The sequence below is a fragment of the Microtus oregoni genome, unplaced genomic scaffold (genome assembly GCF_018167655.1).
Source record: "Microtus oregoni isolate MIOR12 unplaced genomic scaffold, Mior012 000001F_ref0000356, whole genome shotgun sequence".
Classification (NCBI taxonomy): domain Eukaryota; kingdom Metazoa; phylum Chordata; class Mammalia; order Rodentia; family Cricetidae; genus Microtus; species Microtus oregoni.
In genome coordinates this window covers 65,776,171-65,789,065 of record NW_024543060.1, presented here as the reverse complement: position 1 = coordinate 65,789,065, position 12,895 = coordinate 65,776,171, and the positions used below count along the sequence as shown (strand labels likewise).

The 12,895-nt window shown below is 36.1% G+C and overlaps 1 protein-coding gene across 1 annotated transcript; it reads left to right on the top strand.

Moving 5' to 3' along the window:
• Positions 1-8,571: 8,571 nt before the first annotated feature.
• On the top strand, positions 8,572-9,534 carry LOC121459237 (olfactory receptor 6C75). The gene has a single exon (XM_041668769.1). It carries the CDS (start codon positions 8,572-8,574, stop codon positions 9,532-9,534), a length of 963 nt encoding a protein of 320 aa, XP_041524703.1.
• The last annotated feature ends 3,361 nt before the right edge of the window (positions 9,535-12,895 follow it).

The window sequence follows — 12,895 nt, the reverse complement described above, 5'->3', positions numbered from 1 at the left end:
GGAGTAGGAGACTGGAAATAATCAAATTGAGGGCTGAAATCAACAAAATAGAAACACAGAAAACAATCCAAAGAATCAATGAAACAAAAAGCTGGTTCCTGGAGAAAATCAACAAGATTGATAAACCCCTATCTAAACTAATCGAACGGCAGAGAGAGAATACGCAAATTAATAAGATCAGAAATGAAAAGGGGGACATAACCACAGACACAGAGGAAATTCAGATAATCATTAGCTCTTACCACAAAAGCCTGTATGCCACAAAACTGGAAAATGTAAAAGAAATGGACACTTTTTTAGATAAATACCATATACCAAAGTTAAACCAGGACCAGGTGAACAATCTAAATAGACCTGTTAGTCGTGAAGAATTAGAAGCTGTTATCAAAAACCTCCCTACCAAAAAAGCGCAAGACCAGATGGTTTCAATTTGGGATTCTACCAGAACTTCCAAGAAGACCTAATACCTATACTCCTTAATGTATTTCACAATATAGAAACAGAAGAGTCATTACCAAATTCCTTTTATGAAGTTGCAGTTACTCTGATACCAAAACCACACAAAGACTCAACCAGGAAAGAGAATTACAGACCAATCTCACTCATGAACATCGACGCAAAAATCCTCAACAAAATACTGACAAACCGAATCCAAGAACACATCCGAAAAATTATCCATTATTATCAAGTAGGCTTCATCCCAGAGATGCACGGCTGGTTCAACATACGAAAATCTATCAATGTAATCCAGCATATAAATAAACTGAAAGAAAAAAACCATATGATCATTTCATTAGATGCTGAAAAAGCATTTGAAAAAATTCAACATCCCTTTTTGATAAAAGTATTGGAGAGATTAGGGATACAATGGTCATACCTAAATATAATAAAAGCTATATACAGCAGGCCAACAGCTAACATCAAATTAAACGGAGAGAAACTCAAAGCCATCCCGCTAAACTCAGGAACACGACAAGACTGTCCACTCTCGCCATACCACTTCAATACAGTGCTTGAAGTTCTAGCAATAGCAATAAGACAACATAATGGGATCAAGGGGATTCAAATTGGAAAGGAAGAAGTGAAACTTTCGTTATTTGCAGATGATATGATAGTGTACATAAGTAACCCTCAAAACTCCACCAAAGAACTTTTACACCTGGTAAACACCTTTAGTAATGTGGCAGGATACAAGATCAACTCCAAACAATCAGTCGCCCTCTTATACACAAAGGATATGGAAACATAGCGGGAAATCAGAGAAGCTTCACATTTCATGATAGCCACAAACAGCATAAAATATCTTGGGGTAAATCTAAGCAAGGAAGTGAAAGATCTATTTGACAAGAACTTTAAGGCATTGAAGAAAGAAATTGAAGAGGATACCAGAAAATGGAAAGACCTCCCTTGCTCTTGGATTGGAAGGATCAACATAGGAAAAATGGCAGTTCTACCAAAGGCAATTTATAGATTCAATGCAATCCCCATCAAGATCCCATCAAAATTCTTCACAGATCTGGAGAGGACAATAATCAACTTTATATGGAAAAACAAAAAACCCAGGATAGCCAAAACAATCCTATACAATAAAGGATCTTCTGGAGGCATTACCATCCCTGACTTCTAACTCTATTACAGAGCTACAGTAATGAAAACAGTGTGGTTCTGGCATAAAAACAGAGAAGTCGACCAATGGAATCGAATAGAAGACCCGAATTTTAACCCACAAACCTATGATCAACTCATTTTCGATAAAGGAGCTAAAAGTATACAATGGAAGAAAGAAAGCATCTTCAACAAATGGTGCTGGCACAACTGGATGTCAACCTGTAGAAGAATGAAAATAGACCCATATCTATCATCATGCACAAAACTTAAGTCCAAATTGATTAAAGACTTCAATATCAGCCCGAACACACTGAACCTGATAGAAGAGAAAGTGGGAAGTACCCTACAACAGATGGGCACAGGAGATCGCTTCCTATGTATAACCCCAGCAGCACAGACATTAAGGGCAACATTGAATAAATGGGACCTACTAAAACTGAGAAGCTTCTGTAAAGCAAAGGACACTGTCACTAAGACAAAAAGGCAACCTACTGACTGGGAGAAGATTTTCACCAACCCCGCAACAGACAAAGGTCTGATCTCCAAAATATATAGAGAACTCAAGAAACTAGACTTTAAAATGCTAATTAACCCAATTAAAAAGTGGGGCACTGATCTGAGCAGAGAATTCTCAACAGAAGAATTTCAAATGGCCAAAAGACACTTAAGGTCATGCTCAACCTCCTTAGCGATCAGGGAAATGCAAATCAAAACAACTTTGAGATATCATCGTATACCTGTCAGAATGGCTAAAGTCAAAAACACCAAGGATAGCCTTTGCTGGAGTGGCTTTGCAGGAACGGGTATCCTCATCCATTGCTGGTGGGAATGCAATCTTGTGCAACCACTGTGGAAATCAGTGTTTCGGTTTCTCAGGAAATTCGGGATCAACCTACCCCTGGACCCAGCAATACCACTCTTGGGAATATACCCAAGAGCTGCCCGATCATATGACAAACGCATCTGTTTCACTATGTTCACAGCAGTATTATTTGTAATAGCCAGAACCTGGAAACAACCTAGATGCCCTTCAATGGAAGAATGGATGAAGAAAGTATGGAATATATACACATTAGAGTACTACGCTGCGGTAAAAAACAATGACTTCTCGAATTTTGCATGCAAATGGATGGAAACAGAAGACACTATCCTGAGTGAGGTATCCCAGACCCAAAAAGATGAACATGGGATGTACTCACTCATAATTGGTTTCTAGCCATAAATAAGGGTCACGGAGACTACAATTGGTGAACCTAAAGAAGCTAAATAAGAAGGTGAACCCAAGGAAAAACATATAGTTATCCTCTTGGCTATGGGAAGTAGACAAAATTGCCGGGGAGAAAATTGGGATCTTAGGGGTGGGGTGGGATGGGGGTAAAGGGAGATGGGGAGAGAAAAGTGAGAAGGGGAGGATGGGGGGAACTTGGGGAAACAGAAGGATTGGAATAAAGGAAAGTTGGATAGGGTAGCACGGAAGCACAATTCTTAGTTAAGGGAGCCACCTTAGGGTTGGCAAGAGACTTGAACCTTGAGTGGCTCCCAGGAGCCCATGGTGATGTCCCCAGTTAGTCCCTTGGGCAGCTGAGGATAGAGACCCTGAAATCACCCTATCCTATAGCAATACTGATGAATATCTTGCATATCACCATAGAACCTTCATCTGGTGATGGATGGAGATAGAGACAGAGACCCTCACTGGAGCACTGGACTGAGCTCCCAAGGTCCCAATGAGGAGCAGAGGAGGGAGAAGATGAGCAAGGAAGTCAGGATCACTAGGGGTGCACCCACCCACTGAGACAGTGGGGCTGATCTATTGGGAGCTCACCAAGGCCAGCTGGACTATGACTGAAAAAGCATGGGATAAAACCGGACTCTCTGAACATGGCGAACAATGAGGGCTGATGAGAAGCCAAGGACAATGGCACGGGGTTTTGATCCTACTTCATGTTCTGGCTTTGTGGGAGCCTAGCCAGGTTGGATGTTCACCTTCCTAGACATGGACAGAGGGGGGAGGTCCTTGGACTTTCCACAGGGCAGGGAACCCTGACTGCTCTTTGGACTGGAGAGGGAGGGGGAGAGGAGTGGGGGGGGAGGGGGAGAAGGGGGAGGTGGGGGAGGGAAACGGGAGGCTGGGAGGAGGCGGATACTTTTTTTTCCTTTTCTCAATAAAAAGAAAAAAGAAAAAAAAACATTGCCATTGTTCTTGAGTTCTCAGTAGTCCTCATTGTCCGCTATGTTCAGCGAGTTCGGTTTTATCCCATGCTTTTTCAGACCCAGGCCAGCTGGCCTTGGTGAGTTTCCGATAGAACATCCCCATTGTCTCAGTGTGTGGGTGTACCCCTCATGGTCCTGAGTTCCTTGCTTGTGCTGTCTCTCCATCTGCTCCTGATTTGGTCCTTGAGATTTCAATCCGGTGCTCCAATGTGCGTCTCTGTCTCTGTCTCCTTTCATCGCCTGGTGAAGGTTAATATTCAGGAGGATGCCTATATGCTTTTCTTTTGGTTCACCTTCTTATTTAGCTTCTCTAGGATCCCTAATTATAGGCTCAATATCCTATATTTATGGCTAGAAACCAAATAAGAACCTGGAAACAACCTAGATGCCCTTCAATGGAAGAATGGATGAAGAAAATATGGAATATATACATATTAGAGTACTACTCAGCAGTAAAAAAACAATGACTTCTTGAATTTTGCATACAAATGGATGGAAATAGAAAACACTAACCTGAGTGAGGTAAGCCAGACCCCAAAAGAAGAACATGGGATGTACTCACTCATCATAGAACTTTTAACCAGCAACTGATGGAAGCAGACACAGAGATCTACAGCAAAGCACTTTGCCGAGCTACAAGAGACCAGCGCAAGAGAGGGAGAAGAGATAATATAAGCAAATAGGTCTAGACCGTGATGGTGATATCCATAGAAACAGCTGACCTGAGCTTGAGAGCCCACTGACTCTGGACTGATAGTGGGAGAACCTGCATAGGTCCAAAGTAGGCCCACTGAATGTGGGGGACAGTTTTTAGGCTTGGGCAGTTTGTGGGAGCACTGGCAGTGGGAGCAGGATTTATCCCTAGAGCTTGAACTAACATATAGGAGCCCATTATTTTTTGAGGGGTACCTTGCTCAGCCTAGATATAGAGGGGAAGGCCTTGGTTCTGCCTTGAAGTGAAATGTTAGATTTTGTTGATACCCTATGGAAGCCTTATCCTTCCTGAGGAATGGATGGAAGGAAGGGTGGAATGAGAGGAGGGGAAGGAGTAGAAACAGAAATAGCTATGTAAAAAATGATAAAAGATTGTATTAAAAATTCTTAATATAAAGCATTCCTATGAAACAGACCCTTAAAATATTAAACTGTGACCAGCTAATCAACTTTGTGTGATATGAAATCAATTCTATTAGGCAACGAAACATTTATTATGTATATTAACACTTTAGCACAATTGAATATATTCAGTGCACCCATTGAGCACACCAATTGGTTATCCAATACCAAATGGTCAGCTCGAAAACATATACATACTAATAACATTACATAGACTGAGAAGATTATATTTATCCATTTAGAAGTAAGTGTGTGTGTGTGTGTGTGTGTGTGTGTGTGTGTGTGTGTGTAAAACAACAACTTAAGAAAAAGAGACTAGAGAATTGAAAGAGAGCAAAGAGGAGTACAGGGGAGTGTTTAGAGAAAGGAAAGAGAAGGAAGAAATTGTATAATCATATTATAATATAAAATATTAAATAAAATACAATATCTATGTATGAAGAATGTTATTTGTACTTGACTTGAAAATACAGATTGCAAGATTATATCTGATTTTAGTCTGTCTTGTGAAAGTAAAATCTAAATGAGAACTGTCTTTATTATTTCTATATGATTATAATTTATATCCAAACTCAAGACAGGGTGAGTTTTCAAAAATAATGACTAAATGAACAAATGGTAGTGACTATAATCATAACTTGTTGAAACTTATAAAACCATAAAAATAAGCCTGATATCTTTCATCATGCTGAATAATGAACACATAAGATCATTCTAAAACTCTTAATGAATTATGATTTCCCCTAAATCCTAATCATTTACAGTTTAGTATGTAGCCATTTAGATGCTATTGATCTCTAATTTTTATGTTTGTCTATGTCCATAAGAGTTTTGTGTGTGTGTATGCATGTGCACCATGTATGTGCCTGGTGCCAATGGACATCAGAAGAATGTGTCAGATCCCCTGGAACTAGAGTTACAGATGATGTGCACACTATGTGTTCAAACCCTGGACCTCCTCAAGAGCATCAAGTGCTCCTAACTGCTAATCCATCTCTCTAGCCTCTAATCTATATTTCTCTAATGTTTAGCTTCTTTTTGTAAAGTTTCAGTTAATTATAAATTTTTAATCATTTGTATATTTTTCTGCTTTGATTTCAGGTCATTTATATCTAATCTATTCTAAGGTATATGGAGTTATTTGGATCACTGTTTATTAGTATCCTGAGGATCTAATCTCCATGGTGTCTTTTGTTTATTCAGTCAGCCAATCCCCTTGAGTCCATGTTAAATAGAACAGATAAAATTGGGACCAAGCTGAATAGCATTGCTTTGATATCAATTAAATCACCCACTATCAGGCTAATAAAGAAATTGTAATAGCCTTGCTTTATGATCATTCATGTTTTGTATATCAAGATATTATTTCTTTAGGTCACATAGACAGAATAATCTGGAACTATAGATCCTTAGTCATTTTGATTCATGAGTTGATGTATGTCTTTCTAAAGATTAAAAAGTTCTTAGGATTTTATTTTATTATTAATACTTTAGATATTTGGTTACAAGCACAAGATAACAGAATAGATATCAATTACAAAACTTTTTCAAAAATTCCTAAAAACACTTATGTTTAAACAAACTAATAAACCATTAGAAACGGGAATGACCATAACCAGTAATATTTAGGAAAAAAGTAAGTATATTTTTTCATAAATATAATTTTTTGCTTTTTAAGTAGTATTTGTATTCTGTAAAAGCAATTTCAACATATATTTATATGTGCATATATAATTAGACAATTCAATTTTATTTAAGTATATGAATTAAAAATTAGCATCGCAATTTATTTTTTTACTGTAGAAAAACTATGTTATAAATCATAGGACTAAATAATTTTTCATGTTCTTATCATCTTATCATCTTACAATACTTTTTAGAATATAGGACACTAGGGATCATTTTGTACAAAATTGAAAACAAGTCATTTTCTATACTAAGCAAGTATATTTGCTTTGGCTTTGCACATAAATTTTGTATATAGCAAAGATTAGGATTTGTTGTGTAAAACCAAAAGACTAGAAGCTGTGTGCCATATGACCATAAAGAGCAAATGTTGGAGAATAAGACTCTCTCATTTCCAAGAAAACTTATATATAAGATTTTGAGGTAAATTCATTCACCTCAAGTTAAGCAACTAAGGCTGAGGAAATGTCATTCTGCTTCTCAGCAGTGACACTTGCAAAGACTGTAGAGGACAGATGAGACTGGGCAAGTCGCCTGGATACCAGGACATACCTCAAGCTCTTAAATGACTTTATGCATGAATGAACAAGTAAAAAAAAAAACCTTTATATCACATCAAAAGTGATCACGGATGCAAAATATGGAAGAAAGAAAATTATTTTTCTCTCCTGAAAACTTGAATGTTGAACTGTGTCATTTATGAGTCACAAAGAGAATAAGCAATATTGTGCAACTGTGGTTTACAAGGCTGAAAACAGAACAGGTAAGAGCGCTTACAGTTTACAAAAGTAAAATTAGAGCCAGGAGCAGGAGCTGCATCTGCAGAGTCAGGGTTCATGGGTTTGAGGCAGGAGAGTATAAATTCAAGGCCTGACTGGCTACATAGCAAGACTTGTTTCACTAACAAAATAAAATTAGGTCATTTTATGTAAGTATTGCTTTATACATCACAGTGTAGGCTCAAGATAGGAATAGGGTAAATAAAATATGTTCAATAAGAGAGTATTTACATTCCTACAGAAATTCATTATAGCAGACAGGAAATGTCCTGTACACAGTCGTGTAACATAGACATGAGTGTCGTTCATCTATCAGACATGTCCTAGTATGTGTGCATACCAGGAACATATTACTCTGAACTACAACTTTATCTCCAAAAAGTATAAAAGTTTGTAAAGAGAAAAAGAATTATAATAGAGAAATGTTTTAAAAGGTAGAGGAAAGCACAATACATAAAAATCTTTTAGAGAACTACACTGAAAGTCAGTTCTCAGACATTTCCTTGTTTCAGGGAATTGTGACAAAATATAAGAGAATATGAGAAAAATAAAGTCATGATTATGAAATTAGGTAAGAACAGAGATTTTAGGTATTTTGTGCAATTTACCACAAAATCAATTTTAAACAATGGCGGTGACTTTGATTTTTAAGCATATGTGTTTAGTTGGGTATTTTATTTATTAGATATATAATGTATACACATATGTTTGATACATAGATGTAGGAAATGATTACTGCAATAAAGAAAGTCATTTTATACATCACCTTCTATTTATTGTTTTTCCATTTGCTGAAAGAGTACATAAAAATCTCCTCCCAAAGTAAATTGTCATAAACAATACAACAGTATTAAGTATACTCTAGTTAATAGACAATCCCATTTAGCTCTTTAGACTTATTTATCCTGTATAACTACAAATTTATACTCTTTGAAAATATTAAGATTTCATGGACTATGTTACAAATATAAAGTAATATACAATACAATGTGTGTTCATGCACACATTGTATAATAAAGTCCAGCTTTACAAAGGAGACATTGCTGCCTTTTAATCTATGACATCATAGATGAATTTGAAGGACATTATACCCAGTAAAATAAGCTAGAAACAGGTAACAAGTTCTTTATTTGCAAAGTTGATCTCTTATTTCTTCATCCATTTAGTAATGGCGTTAGAAGCAGAGACTATTAGAAGAAATTCCACATCAGTAACAGATTTTATTCTTCTTGGATTGACTAATGACCCACGGTGGCAGCTTGTGATTTTCACATTTCTTCTTGTTACCTACATGCTAAGTGTGACAGGAAACCTCATCATCATCATCCTCACCCTCTCAGATGCCCATTTGAGGACACCCATGTATTTCTTCCTTCGCAATTTTGCACTCCTAGAAATATCATTCACGTCTGTCTGCATTCCCCGATTCCTTGTTACTGTCGTGACAGGAGATAGAACCATTTCCTACAGTGGTTGTGTGGCTCAACTATTCTTCTTCATTTTCTTGGGAGTGACAGAGTTTTACCTTCTGGCTGCCATGTCCTATGATCGTTACGTGGCCATCTGCAAACCTCTGCACTACACAACAATCATGAGCAACCGTGTGTGTGTTCTTCTTGTTGTTAGCTCGTGGTCTGCAGGATTCCTGATCATCTTTCCACCAATTGTCCTTCTGCTACACCTAGACTTCTGTGCCTCCAATGTAATTGACCACTTTATCTGTGACTCTTCTCCAATTTTGCAGCTTTCCTGCTCAAACACTCACCTTCTAGAACTCATGGCATTTTTGTTGGCTGTGGTAACACTCATGGTCACCTTGACGTTAATTATTATTTCCTACACATATATCATTCAAACAATTCTGAGAATTCCTTCTAAAAATCAAAGAAAAAAGGCCTTTTCCACTTGCTCCTCCCATATGATCGTTGTCTCCCTCTCTTACGGCAGCTGTATCTTCATGTATATTAAACCTTCTGCAAGGGAGAGGGTGACTTTAAGCAAGGGAGTAGCTGTGCTCAACACCTCAGTGGCTCCTCTCCTGAACCCCTTCATCTATACACTGAGGAACCAGCAAGTGAAGCAAGCCTTCAAAACCATGGTCCAGAGAATTCTCTTTTCTTTAAAGAAATGAACATGATCATGAGGAAAGAGGACCTCTAAAGACAGAACTGAATAAAAACCTCTGCTCCACTCTATATAGATTTGCGCCCAACAATTATTAAAATATATTAAGCATACTAATAATCCATAGCAAATATATATATATATATTAGAAATATAAGATGAAATGCATTGGATTTTTTAAAATTATTTTTCTAAGGAAAATATAAGTAAACATACCTAAAAGTATGAAATTTATTTTATTCTTTGGTACTATTTTTTAAGTGACAAATTATTCCAACTGAAACTGTCTCTATCAACTAATCAAAATTTAAAATGAAAATCATAATTTCTAAAGGTTCATTGTTCTCCTGACTTTACATTCATATTCTTTCCACTGGTACAGTTGTCATTCCCAATGATGAGTCGCTGAATGAACAGGAGTGTTGACGTGGATAGAACAGTGGACGCTGGCTTCCTGTTGATTATCCTGGACACCACAAGTACTGATGTCTTAGACTTCATTCATCATTCAACATGCAATAATGATTTTCTTTTTTCTATTATCTCTTTTACAGAGGTTTCCTTTAGCACAGGTTAATAGCCAAGACAATGACTTTTGGAAGTCGCCAAGAAAATTAAAATAGTGTTCCAAGGTTGGTCCTGTACCTAATGAGTCCCTCAGGTCCTGTGCTCCACTAAGAAGAGTAACTGTCTTGGGACAAAGCTGTGAGTCTGATAGATAACCAGTACATGATTCAATTTTTAGCTTCTTGATTCTCAGCTTGATCTGATTCTCAGGTTAATGTGATGAGCTCCATAAATTTCCTATGTGAATTCAAGAAATAACAATTCAATAGCAATATGAAGTTCTGATTATTTATTTCATTGTGTTCCCATGGAATGGTGCAAGCTTCATTCAAGTACATTTTAAACTAGTGTAATTATAAAACAGATTAAGTGACATTTTATTTTATTATAAATCTTTGTTGAGACAATTTATTAAAAAATGAAATTATATAAGTTGGCTTGGTAAGTTAAAGCAAGTAAGCAGAAATATAAAATAAAAAAAAATCCAAAGTATGAAAAATAAGTGTAAAGGTTAAGTAAATGAATATAAACTGTAGACAGACAGGATAAAGAACATGAAATAGAGATGGCAAAGGGAAAGGAGGGAGTAAGGAAAAATTTATCCTCTTGATTAGCAAAGTTTATCTTCAAACATCAAATCCAATTCAGGAAAACTGAAAAAGAAACTTACAGACAAATTGCTGTACTACATGCATTCAAACTGCCTGGGTCCATTGACACAGAAGCGTTTGCTTTTTTCTATTATTGTCTGTTTAAAGATTTGTAACAATGAAGAAACCTTGCAGATAATCTGAGATACTGAATACTAATAAAATTCTGAGTAATATCGCTTCTGAGATTTTTACATGTATTTCATTATCAGTAATATCTTAATGATTATAATTATTTCTCCAGCCAATCACTCTGTTATGATATCAAGGAATACTGTGTTTTAGTTCCAAAAATATATAAGATATGTTTAGACACTAGTCTGTGTTATCATTTTCAGTATTAAATCCAAATAAAATGCTTAGTGCAAGTTATACATTATCAGAGTTTATGCATACATGCACTTAGAGGTCACATTGTGGCTCTACTCACAGAGGAAAGAAATACAAGAAAACACAAAGATGCATAAAATTAACTGCAGTCAAATGTAACCAATTCTTTGATTGGGTGATAATTTCAGTCTTGTTGTTACTTCAGTATGCACAAACATTGACAAATACCCTTACAAGTCTAACTCTTTCTCCACAAGTAATATGTTATTACAATAATTTATTACCACACTAAAAATGACCTTTAATTTTTTACTTCATTTCATTTTCACCATATATAATATGTATAACAAGTAAAATTATATATCAATAAGGAATTTAGATGATGGGAATTGATTCAGTTTGTAAAGTGTTTCCTGTTCAAATATGAAGGTCTTGGTTTGGATCCCAAACATCTATGTAGGAAATGGGTGTGATGGTATATACCAGGAAGTCTAACACAAGGATGGGGGCATAGAAGGAGAATCCCTGGAACTGGTGAGCTCAAAGTTTGGTGAGAAAATGCCTCTCAAACAGCAAGATAAAAGTAATAGAAGAGGACACACACAGAGACATGTGTGCATGTACCCCCTACACACATGCAAGCATGCACTACACAAACAGACATTAACAGGTATATCTTTACCAATAATATTTTCACTCAACAGCAAATTATTAGTAATTTATCTTTGAAGAATCAAATATTATACATAGTTTTTTACCTTATGAGTGCTCAAAAAGTAAAAAATTCACTTATGAAAGTCACAGCTTAAGGAAGCATTCATAAAAGACAGTTTTCATTATTAAAAAAATTAAAAACCCTGTCATTAGCTGACTCCACACCAGGTCTATGACATGACATTAGGTTATACCTGTGAAGTAAAAGCAGACTTCCTTACTCAGAAAGAGTTCTTGCAGAAGGTAAGTTGACAAAGGAGACAAAAGAAAGAACTAAATATGAATCTGTCAGGTACCTTATTCCCTTTGTTACTAGATCACCATGAACTCAATAACTAATAAAATATGTTCTGATTTTAACAAAACATTCACAAACATTACAAAAGACATCAGTACCAGAACCAGACATAACTTAGGGATTGGAGTTCTCTAACCAGGAATTTTAAACTATGATTACTTGTTTAAATATATTAATTGTTAATATGGCAGGGGCTCTGATGGGAAAAGTAGATGGCATGCAATTCACTCCTACTAGTATAGCAAGATGAATTAAGACTAAAAGAAAAAAATCAAAAGGAAATGCTAGAAATCAGAAGCAATTAGACATGAAACCTTTGAGTGGATGTGGAAAAAACAATGAGTCAGTAATTCCTAAAGACAGTTTAGTGGAAATGTATCAAACAGGATTTTTTTAAACAAAAAGTAATGTTAAATTAACAAAGCAGAACTTTCCGAATTAAGCTTCCAAAAATTAAAGGGCATTTCAAACAGTGGAATGTCAGAGGGGAAAAGAAAAAACACTTGCAAATACAATGACTATCAAAAAGTTTTAATTTATGAAAAAATGAAACATGGATTCAAGAAAATTAGAGCAGGGCACACACCAACCTGGATGGGTGTCCATGACAGCTTTGAGTGTCAGATTCAAAATCAGAAAAACAAAGATAAAATAGCTAGAAAAAAACTCCAGGTACAAGAACAGTAGATTAGAAGAACAAATACAAACCCAGAGGAGCACAGAGAAAATACATAGGAATTGTAAAGTGTTGTGAAGGAAAGGACACTAAGTTCTATCTGTTTCATTTATTCTTCAAAGGGATGAAAAAA